We start from the raw sequence: 13,175 nt of genomic DNA on the forward strand, positions 1-13,175 counted from the left end.
AAGATTCAGGTTGGTCAGGCAGGACCTGCCTTTCCTAAACCTACAGTGGCTGGATCTGCTCCCCTGGCTCTCCTGTGGGTGCCATGTGATGGCACTCAGGATGATCTGCTCCATAACCTTGTAGTGCACTGAGGTCAGGCTGACAGGCCTGGAGCTCCTCGGGTATTCCTTCCAGCCCTTCTTGTGGATGGGTGTCACACTGGCACCTCAAGTCATCTGGGACCTCCCTGGTGAACCAAAACTGGATAAATGATGGAGACCAACCTTTGGAGCTCTTCCACCAGGTCCCTCAGCATGCTTGGATGGATCCCAGCCAGTCCCACAGACCTGTGAGCATCTAAGGGGCTCAGCAGGCCACTGACTATCTCCTCCTGGACTGCAGGGGGTCCATTCTGCCCCCATCCCTCTCGACCAGCTCAGGGCCCCAGCTGCCCTCAGGATAACCAGTCCTACTGCTGAAGACCAACACAAAAAAGGCATTAAATACCTCAGCCTTCTCCTTATCTTTGATAGCATATTCCCTCTGGTATCCAATAAAGAATGAATGTTTTCCTTGGCCCTCCTTTTGTTATTAACTTATTTATAAAAACACTTATTATCCCTTACAGAAGTGGCCAGATTAAGTTCTAACTGAGCTTTTGCCTCTCTAATTTTCTTTCTATATGATCTAAAAAGATCCTTAAGCAGTTTTGGAGTGGCTAAAATACCGAATTTTAGAGTGGCTATATTGACCCCTTTATCCAAAGGTGATACACTCTTTTTCTTTGAGTTGCTGGTCTTCTTCCCTACTGGCTCATCTTCTGGCACATGGGGACAGGCCGCTCCTGTGCCTTCAAGATTTCCTTCTTAAAGTATGTCCAGCCTTTCTGGGCCCCTTTGTTTTTAAAGGCTGTTTCCCAAGGCACACTCTGAATCAGCATCGTGAATAGGCCAAAGTCTGCCTTTTGGAAGTCCAGGGTAGAGGGTTTGACACCCCTCCTTCACAAAGTATTGAAAACTCCATCATTTCCTGATTGTTATGCCCAGGACAGCCTTGACTCACCACATCTCCCACCTGCCCCTCTGTTTGTAAACAGCAGGTCCAGCAAGGTACTACCCTGGAAGGGCACAGCTGTCCTTACCAGCTGAGACAGAAAGTTCTTTTCCACACACTCCAGGAACCTCCCATCCTGCCTCCTCTCTGCTGTGCTGAGTTTCCAGTAGGTATCCGGCAGGTTAAAGTCTCCCACAAGAACAAGGGCTGGCAATGGTGAAACGTCAGCCAACCACTCACAGCATATTTCATCCACCTCTTCATCCTGGTTGGGTGGTCTGAAACAAGACTCCCAGCAGGATATCTGCCTTACCAGCCTTCCCCTTGATGCTCAGCCATAGGCACTCAACCTTACTGCCACTATTCTTGAGCTCCATATGACAAAACACTCACTAACTAAACAGACTGAACACTACGGACTCCCAAACGTGCAGAAACACCCCAATCCTTAATCTTTCCATTGCAGATGGGAGAGGGGAGGTCACACAAAGCTAGCAGAAGGCAGCAAGTGATTAGATAAAACAAAAGATGTTCCACCCATGTCTCCTGGAAACTGAGACTCACAGGGATGGAGTGCCACCATGGTGAAACCCTTCCAACCCTTCCACCTCCTGACTGCTAGTAAGGACAAGCTATCTGAAGAGCTGGATGGGCACAGTGGCAGATCACAGTGAGATGGAACTGAGCTTGTATTTCAGTGGGTTCCTGCGTCATGGGTGTTTCTCTTTGAGACAACAACCCTCAGCATAACTTATGACACACTGAGACTCCAGGCAAACCACAGCAGGCAGTGCAGGCAAACCTCCCTCTGCCTCCAAACAGGCTGACAGTGCATTTTCTGTCTCTTGTGCAGTCATTTCCTTGCCCAACAGAAACCACTGCAGCCACTTAGCTACGTTAATCCCTCACGTGCTCACATTTCTGTTTTACAGCCTTCATCAGTCTTTACCTGCCTTCTGGGGTTTTCGTATTTACTCGCTCTGCAACATTTCACAGCACCATCTGCAGAGGCAGGTACAGGCATCTCGCCTTGCACAGCACAAACACTGTCCCTGCCCTGCTCAGAGAACCTGTAACAGCTTAAGGAGCCTGGTCTCAGACCTCCAGCACCCATCTCAAGAAGTCTGTGCTGATCACTTCAAATTCCACCTGCTCCCTCAACATTCTCCTCTTAAAACTAAAGGCAAACATCCAAGTCACCAGCACCCACGCTACTTACTCATCATCCTCTCGAGGTCTCTTCAGGAGTTTGGAGTCCTCTTTAGGAGATGCATAAAACCCATCATCATCTGGTTCATCTTTAATACGTGGTGGACTGCAAAATGAAGCAAAGAAACACAGTTCTACTTTCAAAGAAGAAGCTTCTCGCAAATGAGCAACAACTAAGTTCTAAGAAATAATCATCTGCAAAATGGGCATGTCTTCCACAGAACGTGCTGCCATCACAAGACCCCAAAGACTTGAGATGTGTAATTTTCTGAATACCCACAGACAGTGTAAGCAGTGTCATTCAATGTCTATGCATTTGCTATTTCTCAAGCAACATTAAGTTCAATTTCAACAGCTTAAAGTTCATTTTGTTTCTCTGAGGTTTTGAGTAAAAACAACTGTAGCTTCCAGCACTTTCAAATACACTTAAAAACTGAAATGGCTGTGTAGAGTCAAATGCAGGATGTTATTTAGTTTCAACTCAATACTCTTATTGAGCCTTCTAAGAGAGAAAAAAATTATCAACAAAACAAAGATTTGAAAGCTATTCCCTGGAATATTCTGCCAACTAAATATTGAGGCATGTGAAAACCAGAAAAGGAAACAAAGATTTGGCAAAGTTAAACAGATCAGTCTCTTTTCACTGTCCAAACTGCAGGAAGCAAACAATCCTGTCCCTTTCAACAGACCACAAAGTTAGGCTCAATATTTTCAGCCATAACATCCCAAGACATTAGCAATAAGAAAAAAAATAGTGTATGAGTGCAAGAGAGACTATTCTGTTAAATAAACTCATTATATCTAGATTTCACAGAAGCATTTTACTGATGTTCATTAAGAAAATGATGTCTCAAAGAGTCCAAAATTACATTTTTAAGTACTTAGTGCCATCTTGGGCTTCCTTATTCATGTCCCACCAACAATTTCTATATCAAATTGACTCAGTTTCCAAGCCAACGTGCTGATTTTGCAATCAGATGAAGTAGGAGTTAAAATAAGCAGCATTCAGCTTTGTAGAACACAGTCAGCAGGAGACATTAGGGAGTCTCATGTTAGCTGGCAGTGTGTCCATGAAGCAGAACAAGCAGTTTGCTCCTTCACAGCTCCAAAGCCACTGCAGTGCTGGAAGATGCAGCTCAGGGGAGATAAAAACAAGCTGCTCTATGAAGCCATTTCTGTTGCATCGTCTGCAATTCACTAAGACACAAGTCTGCAGCACAGAGACAGTTGCAAAACATCTACGGAAAAAAAGGTAACTGTCCCACTTAATATATTCTCCCTTTGAGGCAGAAATACAGAGCTACTGTGTGTAAAGTCACTAGGAATTTTATCTGTTTTAACTCTGAAATATTGCACAATGTTTTGTAATGGAAGAAATAAAGATTAAGTCTGTGAAAAGAAAGGAGCTGTATGACCAAGCTGAACCTTGACTTGCATTGTTTCCATAACTGTAAAGCTGCTCATCGTACCAAGTCTTAAGGAAGAAAATAGCAACCATCTGAATGAGGACATTTTTCTCCGCAGAACTTGGAAAAGAATATTTCAGCAGGAAAAAAAAAGGAAAATAATTGCTTTACTCTTAGCCAGCACTTGGCCCTGAAGTAGGCACAAATGTAATGGCTCCTCCAGGCTTTTCTCAAACACATGAAAAAATGCTCTTGGACCTAAGGAGGATTCAGCTATCTCGATATGAGAGCATCCAACATCCCAGGTGAGATTAGTGCATCATGCAATTCTGCTGAACAGCAGAGGCTAGAGAGAGTTATTAAGTGTCTGCCACGCCGTGGAACACCAGAATGTCTCTGCTTTCCACTTCCAGAGCATTCCCCAAAGGGCCTGGAGATGGCGCCTCTGCCCTGCGCCAAGCCCCACTCCTTCCTCTGCATTTTAAATAAGAGCAGGGAAATCAAACAGATGGAAGAACTCATGTCAAAAGAGCACATTCAAAACAAAGAATACCTAAAAGGCATGGGCCAGGCAGGTGCCTTCTCCCAACCTCTCTGTATCCACAGAATGTGGTGAGACTGGAAAGATTTTGTTTGTTTTGATTTTTAAGTGGACTCAAACTGAAATTCATGAACTAGGTGCTGTTCTTGACTAACAGATATGGATGCATGCATACACCATGCCACACACCTTCAGTAAGTCAGTGGACTGGATTTAGCACCTTAAAATAACCAGTGGCTGGATTGTAAACAAGTCACAAGAGATCTTGGTTGACTATTAAGAAAAAGTACTCTGCTATCAATTGCTCACTTCAGGTTTTTAATAAGACTACTTAGCAATGAGTGATACAACACTCAAGTCCAGGAGGTTCTATTATAAGCAGGAATTTAGTACTAGAGTAGGACATCTATGCATTTCCTGAAGGTACTTCTGATTTTACACATCACTCTTGTCACTCCTCTGCAAAGGCCTCAGACTGCAGTCACAACACAGGAGAGACACACAGAGGCAATCTGGACTGGCTTGGCTGGGTCCTGTCTCCAGCAGATTGTCTGCAGGGTTCAAGTTCCAATTTTACAACTGAAGTTCTTTCAAACCCAGCTAGCAGCACTCCCACAGCTCAGTCTGTCCTCAGCAGAATCCAGCTCCTGAATACTCAGACAAACCCAGCATGTGCAGGCAGACACCAGGTATTCCACAGCTCCCATCTCCAGTTCCTGGGAAAGCAGAACTACCCATCCTCATAATTGAGAAGAATTGATTATCTGCTGAAGGACTTAAGAATGATCCAATTTTTTTCTCAAGACCAAGTGAGAGGATTCAAACACTGAGCACCTATGAAAAGTCAAACTGCACCTTTTTCCAAATCATAGACCTGATTTCTTACCTGGAGAAACCATTTTCCTTTTCCTTCTTTATTTTTATATCACCAGAAGATGACTTCATCTGAAAAACATAAAAAGTAAGAGCTGATTAGCACTTTCCAACACATAACACAGAAGATTTAACTTGCAGAAGGAACTGTGACTATCTCCGTCTCCTGTAGTCCTTAGTGACCTACATGACTGAAAGGCAACATTTTCTGCAAGTCTTAATCAATTCAGAACTTTTTGGCCCTCCAATTTCCTCAGCAAATTGGAATTAAGTATATAGTTTGTTCTTGCATGGACTGAATGTGATATGACTGATTTTTCTCCCTTGTCTCTGAACCCAAGCTTGGCAAAGTGAAATATAACGGGAGAAAATGTGGAGCCAGTGGACATAGCTCTACAGTGGAAGTGTTTCTATCCACATTCCTGCAGATAATGCCCTTATGAGTTCATATCTAGCACTCCACAAAGGGTTAGCATTGGGCTAATTCTCTCCAAGCTGATAAAAACTTGAAGTACAAGCTACATCTAACCCACTGAATTTGTACTATTCAGCATTATAAGCCAGACCCATCCTCTTGTCTCTCCCACAGGAGACACCCACCTTCTCTTCCTTTCTCTTCTCCTTGTCCTTATCTTTGTGTTTGTCTTTGTGTTTCTCTGAGCTGCCATCTTTGTGTTTGGTTTTCTCCTTGTCTTTGTGTTTCTTTTCCGAGGAATCTTTGTGCTCACTGCAAGACAAGAGAGTGTGTTTGCAGAGGAGAACACAAGGAGATTTGACTAATACAATTTCCAGTGGTAAAGAGTCACAGGTTTTGATGATTACAAACCCTAAAAAATAAGGGATCACCTCAACAGAAAGATCCATCACAGTCTCCTGTCAGGCATGACCCGTTCTCCTTGGGAGGAAGGAGAACAGGAGGGATACCACCAAATCCCAGTTGCCAAGCCTCCACTTCAGGAAACCCATCAGCCTGGATTGCTGAGGAAATCCACGGTTGCTACACTTAAAGCTCAACACTTTAGGATGAATTCCCACTGTCTCTGCTTTTCCTCTTTTCCTAGTCCACATAAAAGGTCACTGGAACAGAGCCGCCAGCCCCGTCAATGCCCGTGTCAGCTTTTGCTCAGACAACAGTTTGTCATTGTAGCAGCTCTCATCTCTGAACTTAAAGAGAAAACTGCTGATCTCTATTATTCCCAAACAGATGGGAAAACCAGAGCAAACAGGATATGTGATGTCCTTGTGTTTATGCAAAGTCAAACAGAAAAGGCAGGAATAATGCTGCAGTCCTCAGCTGGAGCTGTTGATGCCACCGCAGTGAGCTCAGCTCTGCTGAAACAGCCCCATCCTGCGAGGCAAGAACCCAACAAAAGTCTTTCCAAGTGAGAATCTGGTCTCCAACTCTGGTGTTATGAATAGCAGTATTGAGAGTTTAAATACCTAGAATCTTTAGTCAGAACACAGGAGAAAATGCATACAAGGAGAAGAAAATCAACCTTTACTATACCTTTTCTACCCACTTCTGATTTCTGAGACATTAGGATAAATTTGTATCACATTTTCAAGTTTTCCTTATCAACTACAAAGACACATGGCTGTTTTCTAATGAAAATGAGGTTTTTCATGGAATGACAAACCTTGAAGCCAAAAGTGAGGCAATACTCAGAAGACTCAGAATAGAAACATCAAGAACTGGCCACAAGGATTAGCAGCAGTGGTGTGGAAGCCAAGCAACAAGCCTGGCAAGTCTACAGGCCTTCAGTACACACTTATAAGGTTGTGTGGACTCCCTGAGGTCACCCAGGGCTTTAGCAAGTCAAAGGCATGGTGTAAATCAGCATGGATAGGCACCAGCCAAGCTGCCTTCCTCATGCTGGCTGTTCACACTCTCCCTTCTCAGCACTTGATTCCCATCACTGCTGTTCTCTGGGACACACTGTGCTTCTCTTTAGGATTACAAAATCCACTACAAAGCTTTACTAGAAAAAGGCACTTTCCTTATTTCAGTTATTGCAACACTCAGGTGCAAGCCCAAAGCAATTTGGGTGAACACAGCCCTGAAAAACAAGCTGGGAATGCTGGGCAAGAGCATGATTTTTAAAAGCTATAGATTCTTTGAGACTTCTTTCTATCACAGAAACAGACTGCAAAAAGGTTGATTGCTACAGAGAGTGAGCAGCACATTAACCAGTTCCCACAGTCTGTGTGTGATTAGGAGCAAGGCAATCACAGTCACAAATACACCAACCCACACCCAGCTCACAGCTGCAGACGCCAGTGCGGACAGATGCATGTGAACCTGCCAAAGGTCTGAATAATTCAAACCTGGAGTAGCTTGAATAATAACACTCCAATAAATATACATTGAATGAATTGAATAAACACACACCAGCCATCCTAACTCAAGTGGCTAAAGCATGAAAATCCATTTCCAAAGGAAATCAGTATATTCACATACTGTGTGACACGAAGACATCAGCAGCAAGAGAAATCAGTTTCATTTTAACTCTCTAGCAACCTCTTCATACAAAGCAGTGAAGGCCTATCTGAACATCAAAAGACAACAGGCACTCTAGGAATGCTTGTAGTTAGACACACAGCACCACATGTTGCCTGTGAGCAGACTCAACAACTGCAGACTATTCTTACCCAGCAGATCATGTTATGTACAGTGTGCTCAGGACATGCGAGTACAGACACGGAACATCCTGACACTGATCCTGGAAATCCACGACAAGCCTGCTGCTGCTCAGATCTCTCAGCACAGGTTCTGTACCCTGTTTATTCATCAGTATTCCAAGCTCAAGACACCTATTTAATTTTCCTTTGCTCCAATCAGATTCATTGACTGTCTGAAAGCAAAAAACCCACATATTACTAATAATTTTTAAACTCAGGAAGGTCTGGAAATTCTGACTTGATACCTTGCACTGGCATCTATATGCCAGGTACCCCATTTGCCAAAGATTTAAGGTTGACAATTTCACAAATATCTCAATCTTCATGTATTTAAACCAATACTCATAATAATAACAGCAACATTCAATTTCAGTATCAATAATCAATACTGAACCTTCCTCTATCAATCCAAGTTGTGGATGCCCCATCCCTGTATTCAAGGCCAGGTTGGACAGGCCTTGGATAACCTGGTCTGGTGGAAAGTGTCCCTGCCCATGGCAGGGTGTGGAATGAGATGAGCCTTAAAGTCCCTTTCAACCCCAAACCATTCTGTGATTCTACAATTCTAACATACAAAAAACCCCCGTAACAAACACACACAAGGCTCAGACCCATCTTGTTCTTTCCAAGTCTACTTGTATTTATCTTCTGACTCTTTCTTGCTCCTATTTGATATTTAAATCCTACCTGAAATAACATGTTTTACTCAGACATTAATTTGTGTTGTTAAAGCGTGGTACACGCTGCAAGCACTGGAGTTAGTGCTCCGAGGTAAAGTTCATTGCAGTGGCTGTTGCTCGAGTGTTTGGAATAGCAAAAAAAAAACCAAACCAAACCCAAAAACAAAAAAAGAGAAACATTTTTGGTTTTCCAAAGCATCATACTCAATCTCACTAGCAGCCAAAAGCATTGGCTTTCAGTACATGACTGGAAAAGCCCTGGGATGTACACGAAGCATGATTAAAAGCAAACTAATGGATGACAATCTACATCTGCAAAGCTAAGACTGAAACAGGAACAAAATCCCATTTGCCTAGAGAGGCAGAGACAATATTTGTGTGTGCTGAATGCTTACAGACAACAGCAGGAATAAAAAAAAGCACTAAAACTTCTAAAAACTTAGGCTTGTTTAAGTAGAAGCTCAAATGACATCCCTCTTGACAGAGAATAAGTGGCCAGCATTGAAAACTTGTCATGCAACCTAATCTACATTTTCCAGCATAGTTTCTCAGATTTTTCAGCATCAGAGCCAGAATCAAGAAGTTTAGCTTCCTGACTCAGTTGTTGGTCTTAATTTCATTTTTTTATCATAAGACTATGCTTCCCCTTTGCTCTGCAATGAGCAGTAAATTTCTCACCCAAGCAATGTGGGCTCAGATAACCTAAGGAAACTGTCTCCAGTTTCACTCTGCAGCTTCATTTTCCAAAGATCAGCACTGCTGGCTTTGCCCTGAGGGTCTGCTTGCTGCTGCTCCTGGTGACTGAAAGGAGTTCCCTAGATAAAAATCTGATACTGAGTACTTTTCACTCCAATGTTAAAAGAGAGCATAAATTTCTTTCCCCTGTTTGTAAGTAGCCTGCTTGCCAGCCCTGTGTGGTTCCCAGACACTGGACCACAGCTCTTCAACAGTTTAAACAGTTTAGCACAGAACTTTTGACATGTACATCAAGGAAGGCTTGTGTCCCTCTTCTCTTGGAGGGATGGAAATCTCCACCTCCCAGAAAAGTTCCCTTGGAAATGAGCCAGTAACAAAGGCCTCAAGCAACAATCCTTAGAAGAGGAACTTCTTTTTTCTCCCAAAGCAGAGCAAGTTGCTCGCATATTAACTGCAGTCAAGCTGAGCTGCTTTGGTCTTTCATTTGGCTCAGATACACACGTGAGCCTACAGGGAACACAATTTAACCACCACACTAATCTCAAAAGAAAAGAGAAGGCCACAGGATGCCATCCTTACCCTGAAGATGGAGTTTCAGCCTTCTATCAGAAAGCTATTTCAGACAATCCCAAAGCTATTATTAGGAAGGACTGGGAACAATTTAAAGATCAGAAGTCTATCTTCCTGGTCAATTCAAAACTGGAAGAAAAAAAATCACCTTTTTTTTTTTAAAGAAACCAAGCAAAATGGTCTCAAGATCACATGCACACTGCTAATTTTATCTTGAATTCATTGTTCAGAGCTCTGTGAATCCTTTGTTACCTTTTCTGCACATAACTCTCTGCCAACAAGCCAGCTTGGAGTCACAGAAGTAGGACAGCAAAACCCCTGTAAGACAGAGGGAAGCTCCAGGGGAAGCTAGCCCAAAAACAGGACAACTGGATCACAACAATTGCTCATACCCAGCCCTGCTGACAAAGTAAGCTCTTCCTTCTCACCCAGACCACTGCAGTTGCATCACTGCAACAGCACTCAGAGAGATGCCTCTTGAAGGTGTTTAAAGCTGACAAACCTGCACTGTTAAGTGTTTTTTTAAGGTAACCAAGTGCAGCGGGAGATCACATTAGCACAGGCAGAACAAGGGATTACATCACCTACAGGTGTATCACTGTACTACTGGCTTAGCTCAGACAAAGGCCAGGTGAGTACACACAGCTCCTGAAGCACTCCATCCTTTGTGCCAGCTTGCTCACTGTCTTCCATTTATGGTTTTAGTGTAAACAAGGACACCCAAAGGCTGTGGGGAGCTCAGGCTGAAGCTCATGAAGCAGCAAATGCATCAGAAGAAGCCATTTCCCTTATAAGCATGAATATATTTCCCAATGAGGATGCCTGCAGGAGGGAGGAGAGGGAGAGGAGGGGAGCCCAGGCACCTGGCAGCAGCTGCTCAGGCCGAGATCACATGGGAAAGTCACAAGTGGAAAGTGTTTCCAAAGAACAGCAGATGTGCAGATCACAGCTTCCTCCTTCAAACTGCAACAGCTTCGCAGTAATTTAACACTGCATTCTTCAGGTGCCATTTATGTACGTTAATAATCCCTTCCCAGGCCCTTTCCATTCCAGCTTCAAAACCACAAGCTGGGAAAGGATGCTTTATCTAAAGTGTCTCTTATTTCCTCTCTCTGCTGTAATTAGCTCGTGGCAGGGAATCTGCTACTAGCGACTGCCAGAGCCGGTTGCCATCGGAGCTGTGCCTACTTGGGAGCTGCTGCAGCACAACTGAAGCGTAAAATAACAGGGAGTTGTGATTTCAGTGCAGCCTAAAAACACGATGGGGACAGGGCACAGGTGACACAGCCCGTGTCTCGTTTGACGCAATCCAGTATTAATGGAAACCTGTGATCACATCCAGGCTAATGCACACCCAGGGAGAGCTGCCTGTGCAGGGAGCACTTCCAAAGCAGCAGCACCCCAGGGAAGGAGAGGTTTTCAGCTGGCTTGCAGGATATGATGCTGTTAGAGGGTTATCATATGGAATTACAGGGAATAAACACGTGAGTCCCAAAGGCTTTGCTGGGTTTCTGGCAATGCAATAATACAACCTGAAACCATTATTCCCAGTGGTGAAAGGAGCCTTTTCACAGATAACAGATCAAGCCTTCAGCAAGAGGAACAAGATAAAAAGCTGGACTAATCAACAGCTGATAAAAATTTTAGGAATAAGAAAAATATTTGCACATTGAAATGGGGATCATGCTTAGCACATGCTTTCTATGGACGTGTGACAACTAAGAAGACTATTAAATAACAAGCAAAAATTTTCACTACTGGAAAGCAGTGTCACAGTGTTAGAAAACTGCTGAAGGTGAACTGTGCACTAAAATGGGGTAAAAAAACAAACCCACCCGTGCTAGTGAACAGCAGGTGTGAAGCCTTTTTTTAAAATTGCCTTTATCCGTACATTGGGCATCCCTGCCTCTTCCTGTCCCCAACACACACCATTCCAAGCAGATCAGGATCATATAATGAACCAGAGGAGGTGTGCAAGAAATCTGAACTGAAATTTATCTTCATCCATGGCTAGCAAATGCCCGAAATCTGTGTTTTTCCTAGCAAAACCATAAAACTATGCCGGTGAAGATCAGGTCTGCAAATCCCTTCTGTGCTCCACGCCTCGGTTCATCCCAAGCTGTGATCACAAGAGATTTAGTAAATGGAGGAAATATGCAATCTGACAGAAGATTTTCTTCCTGCGGCTCCGGTGCTTGTCAGGCTGACAGCGCGGCTCAGCGCTGCAGAGCAGCGTCTCTGATCCATCCCCTGTCACAGCCAGCCCTGCAGAGAGCCCAGGACGCCTGGCACAGACACACCTGATACTGCCAACGCTTCCAACCCTCTCCCTAACAAGGCTTGGCTTCAAAGGACCTGCTATTCTATTATTTTATGTGGTCTACTTGTCTGAAACACTCTACTCCCACAGATCAGAAACCTATTGCCACATGGGATTTGTTTCATTTTATTGTTATAACCACTGACATTTATATTTAATGGATGTGTATTAGATTTTTGTTTGGAGACCAGGAAGTACAGAGCTGAGAAAAAGAGCAAAAAACCACACTTTGTTGGATAGTGATGTGGATTTATTCCTCGATACAGTCTGTTCTTAAGTGGGCTTTGCATTTTCTTTCCTTGAGGGGTGACGGGGAGGTCTGAGGCACACAAATGTTCTCTCCCAGTTTACTACAGCTGTAAATGAGTGGTTAAGACACATAAGTGTCATCTTGTGAGTGGGAGAGGAGGAAAGCAAGAACCAAAATTAAGAAGTTCTACATACCACTCCACACACTTCTGTCATATGAAATCAAAATTGTCTATTTTAGGTATTTCAGAGACTTATCTTGGCAGTTTAGATCCTTCAAAATCTGGATACAGGAAACATTTATTCTCCTGCATTGGAGTTGTTCTGTCTTCTTGATGCAGGTTTTATTTTAAAAGCCTTTTTTAAGTACAGGACAGGAAATGAAACTGTCAAACTATTACAGACAGACACAAAAACGCTCTGCTTCAAACACAACCACACACTGCTCTTAACTGTGCTTCTCAGAATGCAATCAGGGGCTCTTCACACACCACGGATAAAATGTCACAGAGGTATCAATCCAAGTCTCCCAGAAAACAATAGCTTCAAATTCTGCTAAAGCACCATTCAACCTCTTTTGAGAACTACCCAAGATACAGCAAAGCTTTTAAGTAACACAGCGGCTTTTCTGAAATACAGAATGGATTTTGTGAAGATTTACATGCAATTTGATAAATCTAAGATAAACTTATCCAAAGGATTAATATACAGACTTCTATCAAGTGCTTTAAAAATTCTTCAGACAGGTAAAAACCACTGAAGGCCCCCCACCCCCTTTTTGTTTTCTGGAGATTTTTTCTTTAATTTCTACCAGATTCATGGCTATTTTTCACTTGTTTCTCATTGTTAAAGGAGAAACTTCAGTACAAAGAGGCAGGCTTTTTTCCTTCAAACAATGGTCACCTAAAATCTGAATCTC

General features: G+C 43.2%; 1 protein-coding gene across 1 annotated transcript in view; it reads right to left on the reverse strand.

Annotated features, from left to right (window-relative positions):
* The window catches only part of TOP1 (DNA topoisomerase I), a 67,463-nt gene that overhangs the window by 22,800 nt on the left and 31,488 nt on the right, over window positions 1-13,175 (reverse strand). The window contains exons 4-6 of the mRNA XM_063404642.1: window positions 5,663-5,789; window positions 5,076-5,134; window positions 2,253-2,348 (exon numbers count right to left, since the gene is read on the reverse strand). Coding sequence (XP_063260712.1) covers window positions 2,253-2,348; window positions 5,076-5,134; window positions 5,663-5,789 — 282 coding nt within the window. The remainder of the gene's footprint in view (window positions 1-2,252; window positions 2,349-5,075; window positions 5,135-5,662; window positions 5,790-13,175) is intronic.

The sequence above is a fragment of the Prinia subflava genome, chromosome 8 (assembly GCF_021018805.1).
Source record: "Prinia subflava isolate CZ2003 ecotype Zambia chromosome 8, Cam_Psub_1.2, whole genome shotgun sequence".
Lineage (NCBI taxonomy): Eukaryota > Metazoa > Chordata > Aves > Passeriformes > Cisticolidae > Prinia > Prinia subflava.